The sequence below is a fragment of the Ctenocephalides felis genome, unplaced genomic scaffold, assembly GCF_003426905.1.
Source record: "Ctenocephalides felis isolate EL2017-DRISC unplaced genomic scaffold, ASM342690v1 CF-g0.4_SCAFFOLD_00845, whole genome shotgun sequence".
Lineage (NCBI taxonomy): Eukaryota > Metazoa > Arthropoda > Insecta > Siphonaptera > Pulicidae > Ctenocephalides > Ctenocephalides felis.
The window spans coordinates 82769057-82784699 of record NW_020536999.1 but is presented as its reverse complement, the minus strand read 5'-3'; the positions used below and the strand labels follow the sequence as shown (position 1 = coordinate 82784699).

General features: G+C 31.1%; 1 protein-coding gene across 1 annotated transcript; it reads left to right on the top strand.

Annotated features, from left to right (window-relative positions):
* The first annotated feature begins 13547 nt into the window (after positions 1 to 13547).
* On the top strand, positions 13548 to 14570 carry LOC113391068. Its single transcript, XM_026627042.1, has 4 exons — positions 13548 to 13686; positions 13790 to 13921; positions 14003 to 14295; positions 14364 to 14570. Exons 1-4 carry the CDS (start codon positions 13548 to 13550, stop codon positions 14568 to 14570), a joined length of 771 nt encoding a protein of 256 aa, XP_026482827.1.
* Positions 14571 to 15643: the final 1073 nt, after the last annotated feature.

The window sequence follows — 15643 nt, the reverse complement described above, 5'->3', positions numbered from 1 at the left end:
TTTTACTACGGATACGCATACAAATCTTCAACCCTGGTGTCTAACGATTCTTTTGCACTGTTAATTTTTTTTATAATACTTCTTGTATCATATAATAGGCGATGTCTTACGAAATCGAAAATATTGCTTATATTAAATAATATTAATATAATATATTACATCTCTATTTCGTATCTGCCTAAAAGTCTATTTTTCAGGCTAGTAATCTGATGTCATGTTACAATATGACTGTTTTTAGTGGAATTTTTGTACAATAGTTTTTTTGAAAGTAACTCTGCTATTTTGTACTAGAAGGCAAGGGGCCGCACAAAAACCTCTCGGAGGCCGCAGGTTCCCCACCTATTGTATAGATAGAATGAAGAATATCACGTGATAGCTTAACCAATCATTTCAACATGTTCACATCGTTCGCCAATGACGAATCAGTATTCGTGGCGTGACGCATTTCCGTTCGAATTTTGCTGGGTTACTCTCTAGTAGCGCTTAAAGAAGTTTTACTCATAGTTGTGTGTTGGTAAATATATCAAATCCAAGGACCAAGAGAGGTAGATTTTTTAAATATCTGGCAGTATTTTTCTAATGTTTGTAATTTGAAATTTGTCTTAAAAATTACTAATATACACAAAATGCATAACGTATACATGCAAAATTGTGGAAGAATGTGTTTAAATGTGTAAAATTTTGTAAAAACATGCTAAAATGTGTGAAAGTGTGTAGAAATGTGTAAGGATAAAAAAAAATAAGTATAAGCTAGTAAAATCGTTGAATAATGTGCAAAATTTTATTAGAATTTATAGGAATATGTAAAAGTGTGTAAATATTAATAAAAGTTTCGTGCAAATTTTAGTAAAAGTTTCATGTAAATGTGTAAAAATGAGTAAAAATGTAAGAACAAGTAAATGAATGTATAAATATGTTCAAATTTGTACTATTATATAAAAATGTGCTAGTATGTGTAAAAATTGATAAATATTTGAATTTTGAATGTGGTATGCAAAAAAAATAACAGTCAAAATTTTCTTTAAAAAATATGATTTTGTAAAAATGTAAAATTAGTAAAAATATGTAAAATTGAATAATAATTTCTTTGTGTAAAAATGTGAAACCAGTGGTGTATGGCAAATTGCTGGAACTTCCCGTACCGAATTAAAAGCCTGAAAATTTGAATTATTTTAGATATTGTTTTTTCTTTATAATATTCTATGTTATTTGTCAAGTTAATTACTCAATGTCTTTTTTCTATTTAGACATATTGTAATTTATAAAAAAATAAAAAATAAATTTAGATACTGAAAAAAAATCTGTAAATTAAAAAAAAATTAAAAAATTAAAAAAAAAAATTCCAAAAACAATCGTTTCGTCACCACAAGCACAAAGCTTTTTAAATCACTCAAATTGGATGCTTATTTCTCTAAAAAATCGTCATTTTTTATACATTTTGCTCTGTATCTCCAAAATGGCTGGAAGTGCCTCTGCCTAATCATTACTTCTTCCTATCATTACGAATTGAATGTTTTTTGAATAGGAATCGATTGCTTTGTGAATTATTCAAATCAGATGATCCGGGCCGTGGAAAACGTCGACGAAAAATTTTATCCCTACATACATACACACACACATAAATTTTTTCTAAAGTATACCAAAATGTTCTTATAATTAGTAACTTTTGAAACGAAGAAGGTAGGCAATAAAATCATTTTCGATTTCCCTACTACGGCAAGTTAAAATGAAAAAATAACGGCAAAAAATACGTGAAAATATGTAATATTAGAAATGTAAAATTTGTATAAATGCGCAAAAATTAGTAAAAATATGTGAAAATGAATAATAATTTTTTGTGTAAAGTTGTGAAACACTAGTAAAAAAGTGTATGAATGAGTAAAAAATTGATAAAAGCCAAAATAAATATATATAATGTGTAAAAAGGTGTAAAATAAGTAAAATGTATAGAAATTAGTATAAATATGTAAAATTTGAAAAAAAAACTGTAGAAATATGTGTAAAACGTATATAAACGTGTGAAAAAGTGAAAATTCAACAAAATATTTGAAAATGTGTACAAATATGTAAAAATGTATACAAATAAGTAAAAGAATAGGTGTAAGGGTATAAATGTGTAAGATTTTGTAATAAGTAAAAATGTGTAAAAATCAGTGAAAATTACAAAAATTGTAAATTATTTTGTAAAAATGTATATATGAGTAAAAATGTAATGTAAATACAAATGTAATGTAATGTAAATTTTAAAAAAAGAGAAAACCTGCAAAAGACGATTGGTTGTGACTATAGACAAATAACCAGCCCCAAGACCTACCATTCACCACCACTTCATCTATCCTTACTACATCAACCGCAAAAGGGTTTAATAAAATATTAACGCGCGCTTGTCCTTACATAATCCCCCTTCTACCCCCCCCCCCCGGGGTGCTCCATCATACGATATTGTCATCGTCGATGGCATTTGGCTTCTATTGAGTCCCTTCCGAGCCCTTCTTGTCTTGTGTACCTCACTCGGACAAAGGCTCAAGAGACTCACTTCGGTTATTATTAATGGCCGAGTAATTAATAATCCGCAGAAATTATGCACACGACATCTTGCGCGATCAGGACGCCCAGGGCGGGTGCGGAGGAAGACGAGAGGTTGCTATTGTTTGATGGATGGCGAAGGAAAAAATTGCAAGTCGTGCGTGGTAAAGGAAGGGTGAATAGGAAAGTTGGGAGGGTAGTAGTTTGATTTCTGGTGCAGAGTTGGTTGTTGAATATTGATATTTGTATGTAATTAGAATTCTACTGATGAGCAAACTGGATCTAGATTTGATAAAAAGGGACTTTACTGATAAGCGGATTGATGGATGAAAATGCTGTTATCACAACATTCTTCCTCCCTGGTTCATTTCTAAAATACGCTTGATCACGCAACAAATAAATAGACATTTTCACAGTTTTCACTTCCAAGAAATGAGCATGGGATGGCGTTGCCATGACAACTCTATGATATGGCAGAATTGCTCCATGAATCTCGACTAGATAAAGAAAAATGGAACTCCGCTAAAGAACAAACACAATTTAGTAAAGAATTAGGTTAGCAACAAGTGAGTTCGATTTTCAGTTTAAAAGATGGTTTCAATCAAATTTTTAGGTTTGCTTAGAGACGTAGTACAGATATTTGGACGTCTGTCAGTAAATAAGAGTTTTTTGATCATTTGTTCAAAATGGGAAAATAAAACCAAAAACTTTTGTTCATACCCTGTTTTTACTTCTGCAAAGATGAAGAGGTATCTTAAGCTCACCAGAAGTGATGAGCTTGTTTTGGTGGCAAAGCCTTAAAAAACAGCAGAGTCAAAAATAGTTTTCCAAATTTCGTTCTGTATATTTTTCACTAGATAAAAAACGATGTGGTCGTCCAGTTAAAGTTGATTAAAAAAGAATTGTACTTTGAAAAGTTATTACCAATCCAATGATCAATTCTGATGTCCATATTGAACATATTTGGTCATACTTTGCCTTTTTATTTCTGCAAAGGTAAAGAGGCATCTGAGGCTCACCAGAAGTTTTGAGTTGTTTATAGTGACAAATCCTTAAAAAAACAGCAATGTCAAAACTGGTTTGCGTGACGTAATGTGATCCACTACCTTAGATCAATTTTCATTTCATGGACCCCGAAATTTTTGCATTAAGCAATCGAACCACCGAGGCATCTATGATGAATGTCGAGTTGCAGCAAAATTTTGACCATTTTCAGGTTATCACACACGGTTATGAAGGGTCACAAATACAAGTGTTAATTCCACTAACATAAAATCTTCCTGTTTTTTTCGACATACTCGAACATGCGGCATCGACCCGGGTTGCTTTGGGGCACAGGGTCGAACGCCTATGTTACGATGCCTGCAAAACACAGGAACCAACTGATGATGCTTCTTGAAGGATCACAAAAATTGTGTCATCAAAATGGTTAATACAATACTAAATAAATTTATTTAGTTTCATGAAAACAATGTCTTTGATTTTCTACCAAATACTCCAAGTTCTGCAGAAAGCAGTTGAATCAAGGTACGGGATGTTCTAGTAATTTGCCTTAAGGCACGATGCCATGGTTTAGAATTCTAATTTAGAAGTGCAATTTCTAGTTTGTCATAATAATTGAGAATTATTAGAAAATCTCAAAATATGTTGTTTTTCCTGGCCCGTTCAGTAGCCCTATTGGGCGGCACACTGGCCCATACAGCAGTATCAGCCCTGTTGAGTGTACTTTCGTAGTAAAACAGTTAACTTCAACGTTTTCGAAGATTAATGTAAAAACATTTGATCATCAAATAATTAGCAAAGTGTTGTTCAAAAAAATTTAACTTCCCAAAAGAGAAGTTGATGTATTTAGGCCAAAAGTTTCCACTTGCTAATTTTATTTTTTCTCGACGTTACAAGTCTGGTAGAATTGTTTGATACCAAAATTAGAAACAGTGTGTGTGTGTGGGTCTGCCTGTGTTTACCAATCATCTGTTTGATATATTGATTGCCCTTATAAAATTTTCAATCGTTTAGTTTCTATCAACCTGCGATTGTTCGAATTTCTTGTTTGACAAACCCGCATTCGAATCCGACAGACAAACATACACACCACCAACCCATACACACACTCATAAAAATATATAGAGGAGCTAGGGGTTTATTTCAACAGGGGTAAGTAGTAACGGGCAATTTTCAATAAGATCTAGAACGACAATAAAATCTTTTTAGGCCTCAATTGCAACATTTTCAAAAAGGTCAACCCTTTGCAAAAAAATTAAAAATTTCAAAATTTTTTTTTTCAAAGTTCTAAAAAAATTGAATATTTTTCAAACAATTTTAATTTTTGGTAAGAAACGTTTTATCAATTTGTCTTAAGGCACGGTGTAATGCAGCACTAGTTTTTTTGTACTTCAAAATAATCGTGCACATAATTTTAATATTTTTACTACCAGCTGCTAGTTTAATTTACTATAATATTCCAATTTTAAAATAATATAAGAGAGCAGAGTCGAAATGCAAATTTAACAAAAACACATATTATTTTCATTTTCATCATCAGGAAATACTCTCTTTACTTTCCTATGCACTTTTTGTAAACGTTCATGATAATTTTATGGATAGAATAAACTTTTGCGTTTTATAATTTAAATGTTTATTATTAATTTCCAGATGAAAAAGTTAATGTTTTTGCTAGAAAATCCGACTTGCAATTATGTTTTCCCGAAGTTATTTTGAATCGTTTCGATACCAAATTCGGAAAAGTTATTAGTTAACTTTCCGTAGGGAATTAATTATACGCATTAAAATAATGATAAATTATAAATTGTATATTTATAATAGCTTTAAAAATATGTATAATATTCGAAAACAATAATGTAATTAAAGTCATACTTCAAATATAACATGATCGGTTTGTCATTGTAAATTAGCAATTAGAAATGAACCTTCATTGGAGAAATGAAGTAATTGCTGATTAATAATTTCTATAATACTCGTTCACACAGTGGATTATGTTAAACAACGACTAAACAAATATTGTTTTTGCATCGTCACTCGTCATGTAATTGTGCTTGAAGAACTTCATGTAATTAAAATTAACATACATTTATTGACTGCTTGTATTTTTTTTACTTTTTTGCTGGCGATATAATCTCCTTCTTTGAACAGCTGTAATATCTGTCATGCCTATAAATATTTTCCATTTTAATATCTTCAAAGATTTATAGAAACTACGAATAAATAGAAATAATTTCTAATCAATAAACTTACGTTTAGTACACGACACAAATGTTTTATTTGTTTTATTATTTTCAAGGAGCATGGTAAAATATTCTTCTGATGCAGGCATTTTTCATTAAATCAAGATTTGTTCTACGATGTAGCATTATTTATCTATGCCGATTTCCTTGTTAATATCAGTAAGCATACAACGTTGACGCCGGTACGCATACAACGACAGATCTCTATTCACATACACGACGACTAATCACAATCGACCCGTATAAAAATGATTTCATCGAAAGCGAATGACGCACAGTTCTGCCGTAACGCATTCTGTTGCATTTGTATGGATTTACGCCCTAGTCGCGCCTAGAGAAGTTTTACTTCAAAATTATACTACACGGGAGTCCTTAACATGTTTAATCAAATAGTTTTTGAATTTATGAAATCGGTGCAGCCGTTTTTAGGAAAACGTTGACCAAAGGTCTTTCTGTAGTAATATATAAGTTTTATAATGACAGTATAAGCAACAGAACATTGTTCATTCAACTATATGTAAACTTGTCTGTGAATCATATAAAAATGATGTAATAGGTATATAAATATTTTCAATTAGTTTCAATTGTCAATTAATATTGCCTTTTAAAATTATCTTATCTTTATAAAAGAATATATAAACTTTTATTGTCGCTAAAAAATAATTTTCAAGTCAAGATTATATTTATTTGTAATATTTTTATCTTATCTGTTTCGTTTTACACCAACTCGTTAAAATTCTCACAAGCAAATAATTTTCTTATTATTATTGAACAGATCAGAACTTAATGATTCAACGAGTTTTTTTTATGATATTCAAGAGTCTACGCCGGTTTCTATAATTAGCAACCCAAACGGTTGCCCTAAAAATATGTGGCGAATTTATTATTACAATTTAAGACAAATTTGCTGATTATTTGTGCAACAATGGCAATAAGGGCTATTTTCACTTGAAAATATACTGTCTTCAATATTTTTAAGTGAAAACAAATATCACTGCTGCTTAATAAAATGATAATATTATATAAGAATCGATAAAAAGTGTTTTTTAAAGTAAAACTTCGTCAGGCGTGACTAGGGTGTAAATCCGTACATATGCAGCGGAAGTGCGTTATGGCAGAGTCAAGTGCCAATGATTCGTCATTCGCTCTCGATGATATCATTTCTATACGGGTCGATTGTGATTAATCGTCGTGTATGTAAATAGAGATCTGTCGTTGTTGCGTACCGGGATCAACGTTGTATGCGTACCGATATCGACAAGGAAATCGGCATAGATAAATGAAAATTTTAATGTTACATCGTAGTACAAATCTTGATTTAATGAAAAATGCCTGAATCAGAAGAATATTTTACCCTGTTCCTTGAAAATAATAAAACAAATTATACATTTGTTTTGTTACAACAATTTATAAACGTAAGTTCATTGATTAGAAATTATTTCTATATCATTCGTAGTTTCTATAAATTTTTGAGGTCATTAAAATGGAAAATATTTTTTAAGCCAGACAGATATTGCAGCTGTTCAAAGAATGAGATTATATCGCAAGCGAAAAAGTAAAAAAAATACAAGAAGTCAATAAATGTATGTTGTGAGAATCAAAGAAGGCCCGAATTTTGGAGAAACAAATTTTCATTCATGACATTTTGTATAGTTTTGATAATGATAGATTTTATTACATTTTTATAAAACATAGAAATATCTTTCTATTAATTTATATATTTCTATACTGGTCACCTACGACATCTACAATGAAGATAGCAATTGAATATGGATAAAGAATTGAAAAAAAATATAGACTTTTGTGCAACGCCTTAATCACTGATCTTCCGTAGGCTACTTAAAAGGTACGCCCAGTCCTCTGATCATCTCGGGTTAATGCATTTACTCTAGCCATGCCACCGGACTTCCGTTGGCATACTCATTCTGTATGTCCAGACCTCGGGTTATCGCTGACACCAAAAAGTTCACTGGAATCACAATTCAACCTCCCTTGTCCTTTAACTCACCAAATCGTCTTTTGATGCTTAAGACTTTGGAACTGGATCTGGACTGTATGTTGTTTTTAGAACTGGATTTAGATGCTTCATCCAAGTTGTCCTAATCAACTTCAGTCATTCAAACAGAAAGCTCTTATAAGGGTTTAGGCAATTCAATTCTGCAATACTGAATCAACTGCACACATCGACCCAACTGTTCGAGATACACCATCGACAAGTTCGTATAATGTTTTACTAACTTTGATGATTATGCCAGATGACTCATATCCAGTTCTGGTGGACTACGAATGTGTTCATACTTTTATGGATTTGTGTAAGATTTCATTTGCTCAAAGATGTAAAATTCACATCTATACAATCTGCCTTCACACCAAATAAATATAACGTGTTGACGTGCATATTTGAACTAGTGTGAGGTCAACACTGAGCAGGGAGTATATGTGGGAATCAAAGAAGCCATGAATTTTGGAGAAACAAATATTTATGTCATGACATTTTGTATAGTTTGATAATGATATATTTTAATACATTTTTATAAAACATAGAAATATCTTTCTAATAATTTATATATTTCTATAACATGAAGTGTTTGAAGTACTTCAAACACAATTACATGATGAGTAAAGTTGCGATATTGATCCCAATTCTACTCAGGTCAAACGAAGTGTATGTATGGTTAAATCTTAGTTTACATATTGTAGAAAAAAACCATCAACATTCAATAAACTCGTCATACATTGGTCTTATAAGTATTGCTTCTTGTATTGTGCCGTAGAATTTACCTTTGTTTTGTTTTGAAGCCTGATTGTGCAATCCCCATTCTTTGCGAATCTTTGCTTTGCAATAATTTTTTATGTCTTTATAGAATAACCGATTAGTACCGATTACATTTGAATATTCTTATCTAATATATACACAATTTATTGATATAAAAATTCCATTTTTAACAAATTTATCAAGATTACTTTTTTTCACAATCTTATCATCTTTTTTACACTAAAAGATAATTTGCATCAGATATCGATTTGCAAATATTTGTAACTTTTTATGTCTTTATAGAATAACCGATTAGTACCGATTACATTTGAATATTCTTATCTAATATATACACAATTTATTAATATAAAAATTCCATTTTTAACAAATTTATCAAGATCACTTTTCTTCACAATCTTATCACCCTTTTTACACTAAAAGATAATTTGCATCAGATATCGATTTGCAATTAGTTTTTTAGCGATATAAGTTGAATAGAAAATGTAAAATATTAAACATATACATAAAATAAGTGCAAGAATAAACAATTGTGTGTTAAATTTTTTGGCATTTTAACAGTTTTGTTTGAGGCTATTCATTGAATCTGTTATATTAATATGTTGAATATTTTGAACTAAGCGTCGAAATCATATGTTATAAAAATGAATGATAATGTTTTAATTATTTTCATGTGAGTATTATAATTTAAGTGTATTTTAAGATTTTAATAAATATATTTAATTCAAATTTATAATCTACTTACATCACTAAAAAACTTTGAATTTTAGAAATAAGTCTCGAAAATTCATTCACTGCATATTTATCTAATTTATACTCTAATAATAAATTTAACTTCCTGAAGAAGTTTATGTTTTTGCAAAAAAAATCCGATTTGCTGATTTTATGTTTTCTCGGCGTTTCAAGTCATTCCGAATCGAATGAGACCAGATTTGGAAAATGCATGTGTTTGATATTGGTTTATATTGGATATTGGTTCAGAAAGATACTGATTGTTGTAAAAATCAGCTAAGCCGTTTTCTTGTAATTACTGTTCCAAAAAAAATCGAAGATTTTTATGAAACTTTTTTCAGCAATGGATATCTTTTTGGTCTTTTAGAACATATTAATATTACGTCCTTAGGACAAGTCGTTTAATTTTAAAAATTCATACGTTTGGAAAAATGACCAGATTTTTAGTCGTTTATTACAATAACACTTTTCATCGATGTTTTTTCAAAAACTGCTAAATCGATTTAAAAAAATTCAACAACCTTTCGATATAGCGCCATAAAATCTATCTCTTCCCAGTTTTGTGCAACGATCGGCCGTTTCTTTGTAATTAACAAAGTAAAGAAAATTTTTTGTTCACGTTTAAGCCAAAAATTCTAAACCGATTTTGAACATTCAAAAACTATTCGAAAAATACTATGTGGGAATCGTGCTAATTATGTTTGGATAAAAATCTGCCGAGCCGTTAACTGTTGAAAATTTTTGAAGTAAAACTTCTTTAGGCGCGACTAGGGTGTAAAACCGTAAAAATGCAACGGAAGTGCGTTACGGTCGAACTGTACGTCATTCGCTCCCGATGAAATCATTTCTATAAGGGCCAATTGTGATTAGTCGTCGTGTATGTGAATAGAGATCTGTCGTTGTATGCGTACCGGCATCAACGTTGTATGCGTTTCGATATCAACAAGGAAATCGGCACAGATAAATAAACATTTTAAAGTTACATCGCAGTAGTTCGCTGAATCAGATGAACACTTTACCCTGTTCCTTAAAAATAATAAAACAAATTAAATATGTGGGCCGTGTGCTAAGAGTAAGTTTATTGATTAGAAATTATTGCTATATTATTCGTCGTTTCTGTAAATCTTTGAAGTTATTAAAAAGGAAAATATTTTGACAGATTACAGCTGTTCAAAAAATGAGATTATATCGCCAGCAAAAAAGTAGAAAAAAATACAAGCAGTCAATGAATGTATGTTTATTTTAATTACATGAAGTTCTTCAAACACAATTACATGAGTGAAGTTGCGAAAACAAAATTCATTTAGGCGTTGTTTAACATAACCCACTGTGTGAACGAATGTTAAAGAATTTATAAATCAGCAATTACTTAATTTCTCTAATAAAGGTTCATTTCTAAGTGATAATTACAATGACAAACCGATCATGTCATATTTGAAATATGACTTTCATTACATTCTTGTTTTTAAATATTAGGGGAAAGTCCCGTAACGCCGGACGGCACCAAAGACCGGACACTCTATTTAACACGTATTATTTAAGCGAGTATAAATCTTTTCATTTCAAAATACTAGTGAAAGGGTGGGCAAACCGGTACAGGATCACGCCCTAAGACTCAACTATAAAGCACACGGCCATGGCGGTAGCAATCCTTTGTTGTTTTAGGCGCAAAATCACAGCGTCACCTAAATATCAATGGAAGTAATTATAGCATATTTATGCATTTACATTTGAGTAGTATGCAAAAATAAAAGTTGTACTTGATTGTTATCCGTAAAATGGAAGAATATCATTAGATCTTTTAACCAATTTTAATAGGTGCCATCAAATGAATGAAAATGTCTGTCCCTTAGCACCGGACACTAAGTCGTCCCTTAGTGCCGGACAGTTAACATATTGATATTTCTTGTGAGAATTTACGTAATTTGTTCCAATTGTTTAATTTTATTCTGTATGAGTGCTAACGGTCACATTTTTCGTATTTCCTAGTCAAAGAATGAAAAGCTTATGAATGCACCAGCTGATAACATCGGTGTGGCCCAGCCAAAAGAGTGGATGCATAGTGACTTTTTTTTTTGCAATATCTAAGAATATTTGTCAAAGACACATGTGCAGACATTCCAGAGCGTGGAGATAGCTACATATGTGATCAATGCAGGTTATTTTGAAATGTCCGGTACTAGGTGCCACTGTTTAAAATCATATTTTTTGATAGCAGAGTTTGATTGATAGTATTAATTATTTTTTTAACAAAGATTGGGATTTTGTTAATTTAGTTTGATTTCTAACCTTGTTATCTAATATAAATTATAATTTAATAAACATTTCGTAAAATATTTTTTGATTTATTTTTAAATAACCTTAGGTGTCCGCCACTTGGGGACTTTCCCTTATACATACTTTTAATGCTATTATAAATTTATAATTTATCATTATATGAACGTGTATAATGGTTGACACTAATAAATGTGTGCGTCACGAGTGTTACCATATCTTTTATATATATAAAAATAAGTCGGGGTTTCCTTCCTGACAAAATAACTCCAGAACGCACGAACCGATTTCGACAATTTTGCATTCTTTGGAAAGGTCTCGGGCACCGCAAGGTTTATAGCTAAGAAAATTAGTTGTGCATGGCATCGTGCCTTAATGCAAGCTGCTGGAACTTCACGCACCGTAATTAAAAATTCGAGTGATGACATTAGTGAGAGTTATCAGAATTATGCTTGGTTAAGTCAACGATCAATTCTTGCCGCAAAGAATAATGATGTACACGCACTGAATTTCACCATTCAATCAAAAATTACTGGCGATTTGGTGACATACCAATGATTCTGACTGGTCTTCCGTTTGACTTCAAACGATTGCAATTTCCAGTTTGCCTTGCGTTCGCAATAACAAGTCGCAAGGCCAATCGCTTAGTGTTTGCGTGATAAATTTCAAATAGATTATTTAGAAAATCATTGTTTTTCACATGGGCAGTTATACGTTGCCTGTTCACGAGTTGGAAAACCATCTGCTTTGTTTGTGTTAACGTCAGACCAAAAAACAAAAAATGTGGTTTACCAAGAGAACTTAGAGAAATTCAACTCAAAAACACTTAATTTTTGTAATCGAAATAAATTCATTACTGTTGTATAATAAAAACAAATTTTTCCTTTTCAAATATAAAACAAACAAAAAATTTCTTCATCTTTCTCAGGAAACCATCTGGTGGCGAAACGGAGTTCGTCGGGTTTGCTAGTTACTCATAAACATTATTCAAAATTGTTATATAATGTATTTATTTTCACTTAAAGCCATCTTGTAGAGTAACAAATAGGTTTTACTTCAATCGTATGTGAACCTTACGTGCACTTTTTTTATTGATGAATATTTTTATGTTGATAGACATCAACCATGGTCCTAAAGAACATACTAAAATGTTACCGCCCTACGACAAGTCGTTTGATTTTAAAATTCACCAAAGTTTAATAAATATCATGGTCAAAAGGGTTGGGCGTGTTTCCATACAGAATTGGCCCCACCCTGGTGTTTAAATAATTTGCCATTTTATAGGTATTTTCGAGAAAATTCGAAATACCAAATTTCAAATCCGTAGCTCATCATTTGGCCGAGATATCAGTGAAAACATGTGAAAGAGGCCCCTTTTTTCAAACCCACTTTTTGTCGGAAATATGAGAGATACCGAAAAAATGTTAACGTCATTATGTTTATACTGATCTTGTCTACGTTGTTCATTACAAATAATGTGAAAAAAATATTTGTTAGTGCGTGAAAAGGTAAAAATGATTTTTCATTTTCCATTTTCTACCAGTGCGGCTCTTTGGACTACATTTATATTAGCATCATTCGAAAGCCTGTACATTTTTCTTCTGTTATTCAAAAATTCATTTAAATGTAAGTGGAACTTTGGGTAAACAGTTGGAAAAACTTAAGCTAGCACACACGCTGCCGGTACAAGAACACCCATATAAAGTCGCTTTGCAAGAGCGACGAGCAAGCATAAACCTCGTCGTTATCGCGCGTCTCGACAAATTGTGTATATAAGTATGGAAATATTTATTAAAAACCTTTAATTTATTTATACCCGCCCATACCCTTTGTGTGACAATGTTAAGAATCAAGGTTATGGATGTTAACACCTCCTGCCCTCTACTTTCAAATATTGTTGTTCAGAAATTTCTAACTTTACTGGTTTTTGGAGATATCGGTGGTGGACCTTTAATACAGTCTAATACATTTCATAAATCTTCTAATATGAATTTAGTGCGATGCAGTTCTGGTTTTGTTTTTCTTCTGCTGAGAGTGGTGTCTTCTTAGCTTCCAAAAATGATCAACAAGGTTGTGTGATGACTGGAAAAGCAACAACATCAGCTGTTGCTTGGAATACAATTGTGAACAACCAAAAAGGTCAGAAAATATATTATAAATTTAAATAATTCAATAGCTATTATTGAACAATTATAGTCAGGGAAATAAAATTTATTAGTTGTTATGTCCTCTTATCGGACAGATACCAATTCAGTGAAATATTCACCAAAACGTTCACGAAATCTTTTATGGGAATACAAATTGAGTGATATCTGGCAAAAGGACAGTAGCATTAAATCTAATTTTGCACCGAGGACTGATTCTGCATGGAATGGTTTTGTATAATTTAATGTTCAATTATAGTGTTATTAAATTATCCAAAACTGTATTTTCAATTTAGTAATTGCATTTTCAGATTTTGAAGAAATAAGTATGGAACCTTCTACAAACAAATATCTTGTAAATTTTATAAAATTTCCTATGAATGACCAAGAAACGTGGATAAGTGCTTCCTTTAAAGTATCATCGGATGCCCATGTTATGCTTTGCGATAATGAAAATTTTGCTGACAGCAGATGTTACATGGTTATTATATCCGGATTCAATAATACAAAATCTATAATTCGTAAATGTAAAAATGGAATTCCACCTCTATACCCTGAAGATTCTTCTTGCAACATGTCTCAAGCTGAAAAAACTCACTCCAGCGTAAGTTTCTAATTATATCAATAGCAAATTCCAAAGAATATTTTGTTAATTACTGAAATATTTTTCAGCCAATTTTAAATGAACGTCAATGGAATCATTTCACTTTTTCGATACGAAAATATTACAAAGAAATCACCAAATTCAATTTATACCAAGAAAATAAAGCAACAAGTAGATTCGAAGAGATATTCGAATATAATGACGAAACCCCATTTGATGTTAAATGGTTTGGTGTAAAAAAGTTACTTGGAAAAAGGATTATGGAAACTCCATAATTGTAAGTATGAAACTATTTTAAAAAGTTATCATTTTTGGCGCTTTTGGCCCCGTATCTTTGGGGCACCTAGGGTGTAAATCCGTACAAATGCAACGGAAGTGCGTTTACGGCCGTGTCGAGTGCCAATGATTCGTCATTCGCTCTCGATGAAATCATTTCTATATGGGTCGATTGTGATTAGTCGTCGTGTATGTGAATAGAGATCTGTCTTTGTATGCGTACCGGCATCAACGTTGTATGCGTTCCGATATCAACAAGCAAATCGGCATAGATAAATAAATTTTTTAAAATTGCATCGTAGTACAAATCTTGATATAATGAAAAATGCCTGAATCAGAAGAATATTTTACCCTGTTCCTTGAAAATAATAAAACAAATTGAATATTTGTGCCGTGTACTAAACGTCAGTTTATTGATTATTAAAATGGGAAATATTTTTTAGGCAATACAGATATTACAGATGTTCAAAGAATGAGCCGGCTATGAAATATTTATTTCATATTTTTTACCTCTGTCTTACATTTCAACTCTCTTGCTATCACTCCCATAAATTTTGCCTCTGTCTCTTTCATTAATTCTAACTTTTTCTATCACTCTTTTTCATTTAATTTTTTTCTGTAATTCTATCTTTATCACTCTCTATAAGAAAATTTTATCCCGTCCCCTATAAATAATGATAGTGCAAATAATAAAACAAATAAAAAATATGTGCCGTGTAAGAAACGTAAATTTATTGAAGTAATTTGTATTATTCCAGGTTTTCAAGGTTACTATACACCTTACTGAAATGAAAAATATTATTATAGGCAAGACAGCTACTAGAGTTGCTCAAAGAATGAGATTATATCGACAGCGAAAAAGTAAAAAAATAAAACCAGTCAATAAATATATGTTAATTTTAATTACATGAAGTTCTTCAAACACAATTATAACATAATGAGTGGAATAGTGAAAGCAATATTTCTTTAGGCGTTGTTTAACATAATCCACTATGTGAACGAATATTACAGAAGTTATTAATCAGCAATTACTTTATTTCTCTAATAAAGGTTGATTTCTAAATTCTAATTA

Coding starts and splice junctions, on each gene's coding strand:
- LOC113391068 (XM_026627042.1), top strand. CDS start 13,548: ATGCAGTTCTGGTTTTGTTTTTCTTCTGCTGAGAGTGGTGTCTTCTTA. Junction 13,687..13,789: donor AATTGTGAACAACCAAAAAG/GTCAGAAAATAT, acceptor CTTATCGGACAG/ATACCAATTCAGTGAAATAT. Junction 13,922..14,002: donor GACTGATTCTGCATGGAATG/GTTTTGTATAAT, acceptor TTGCATTTTCAG/ATTTTGAAGAAATAAGTATG.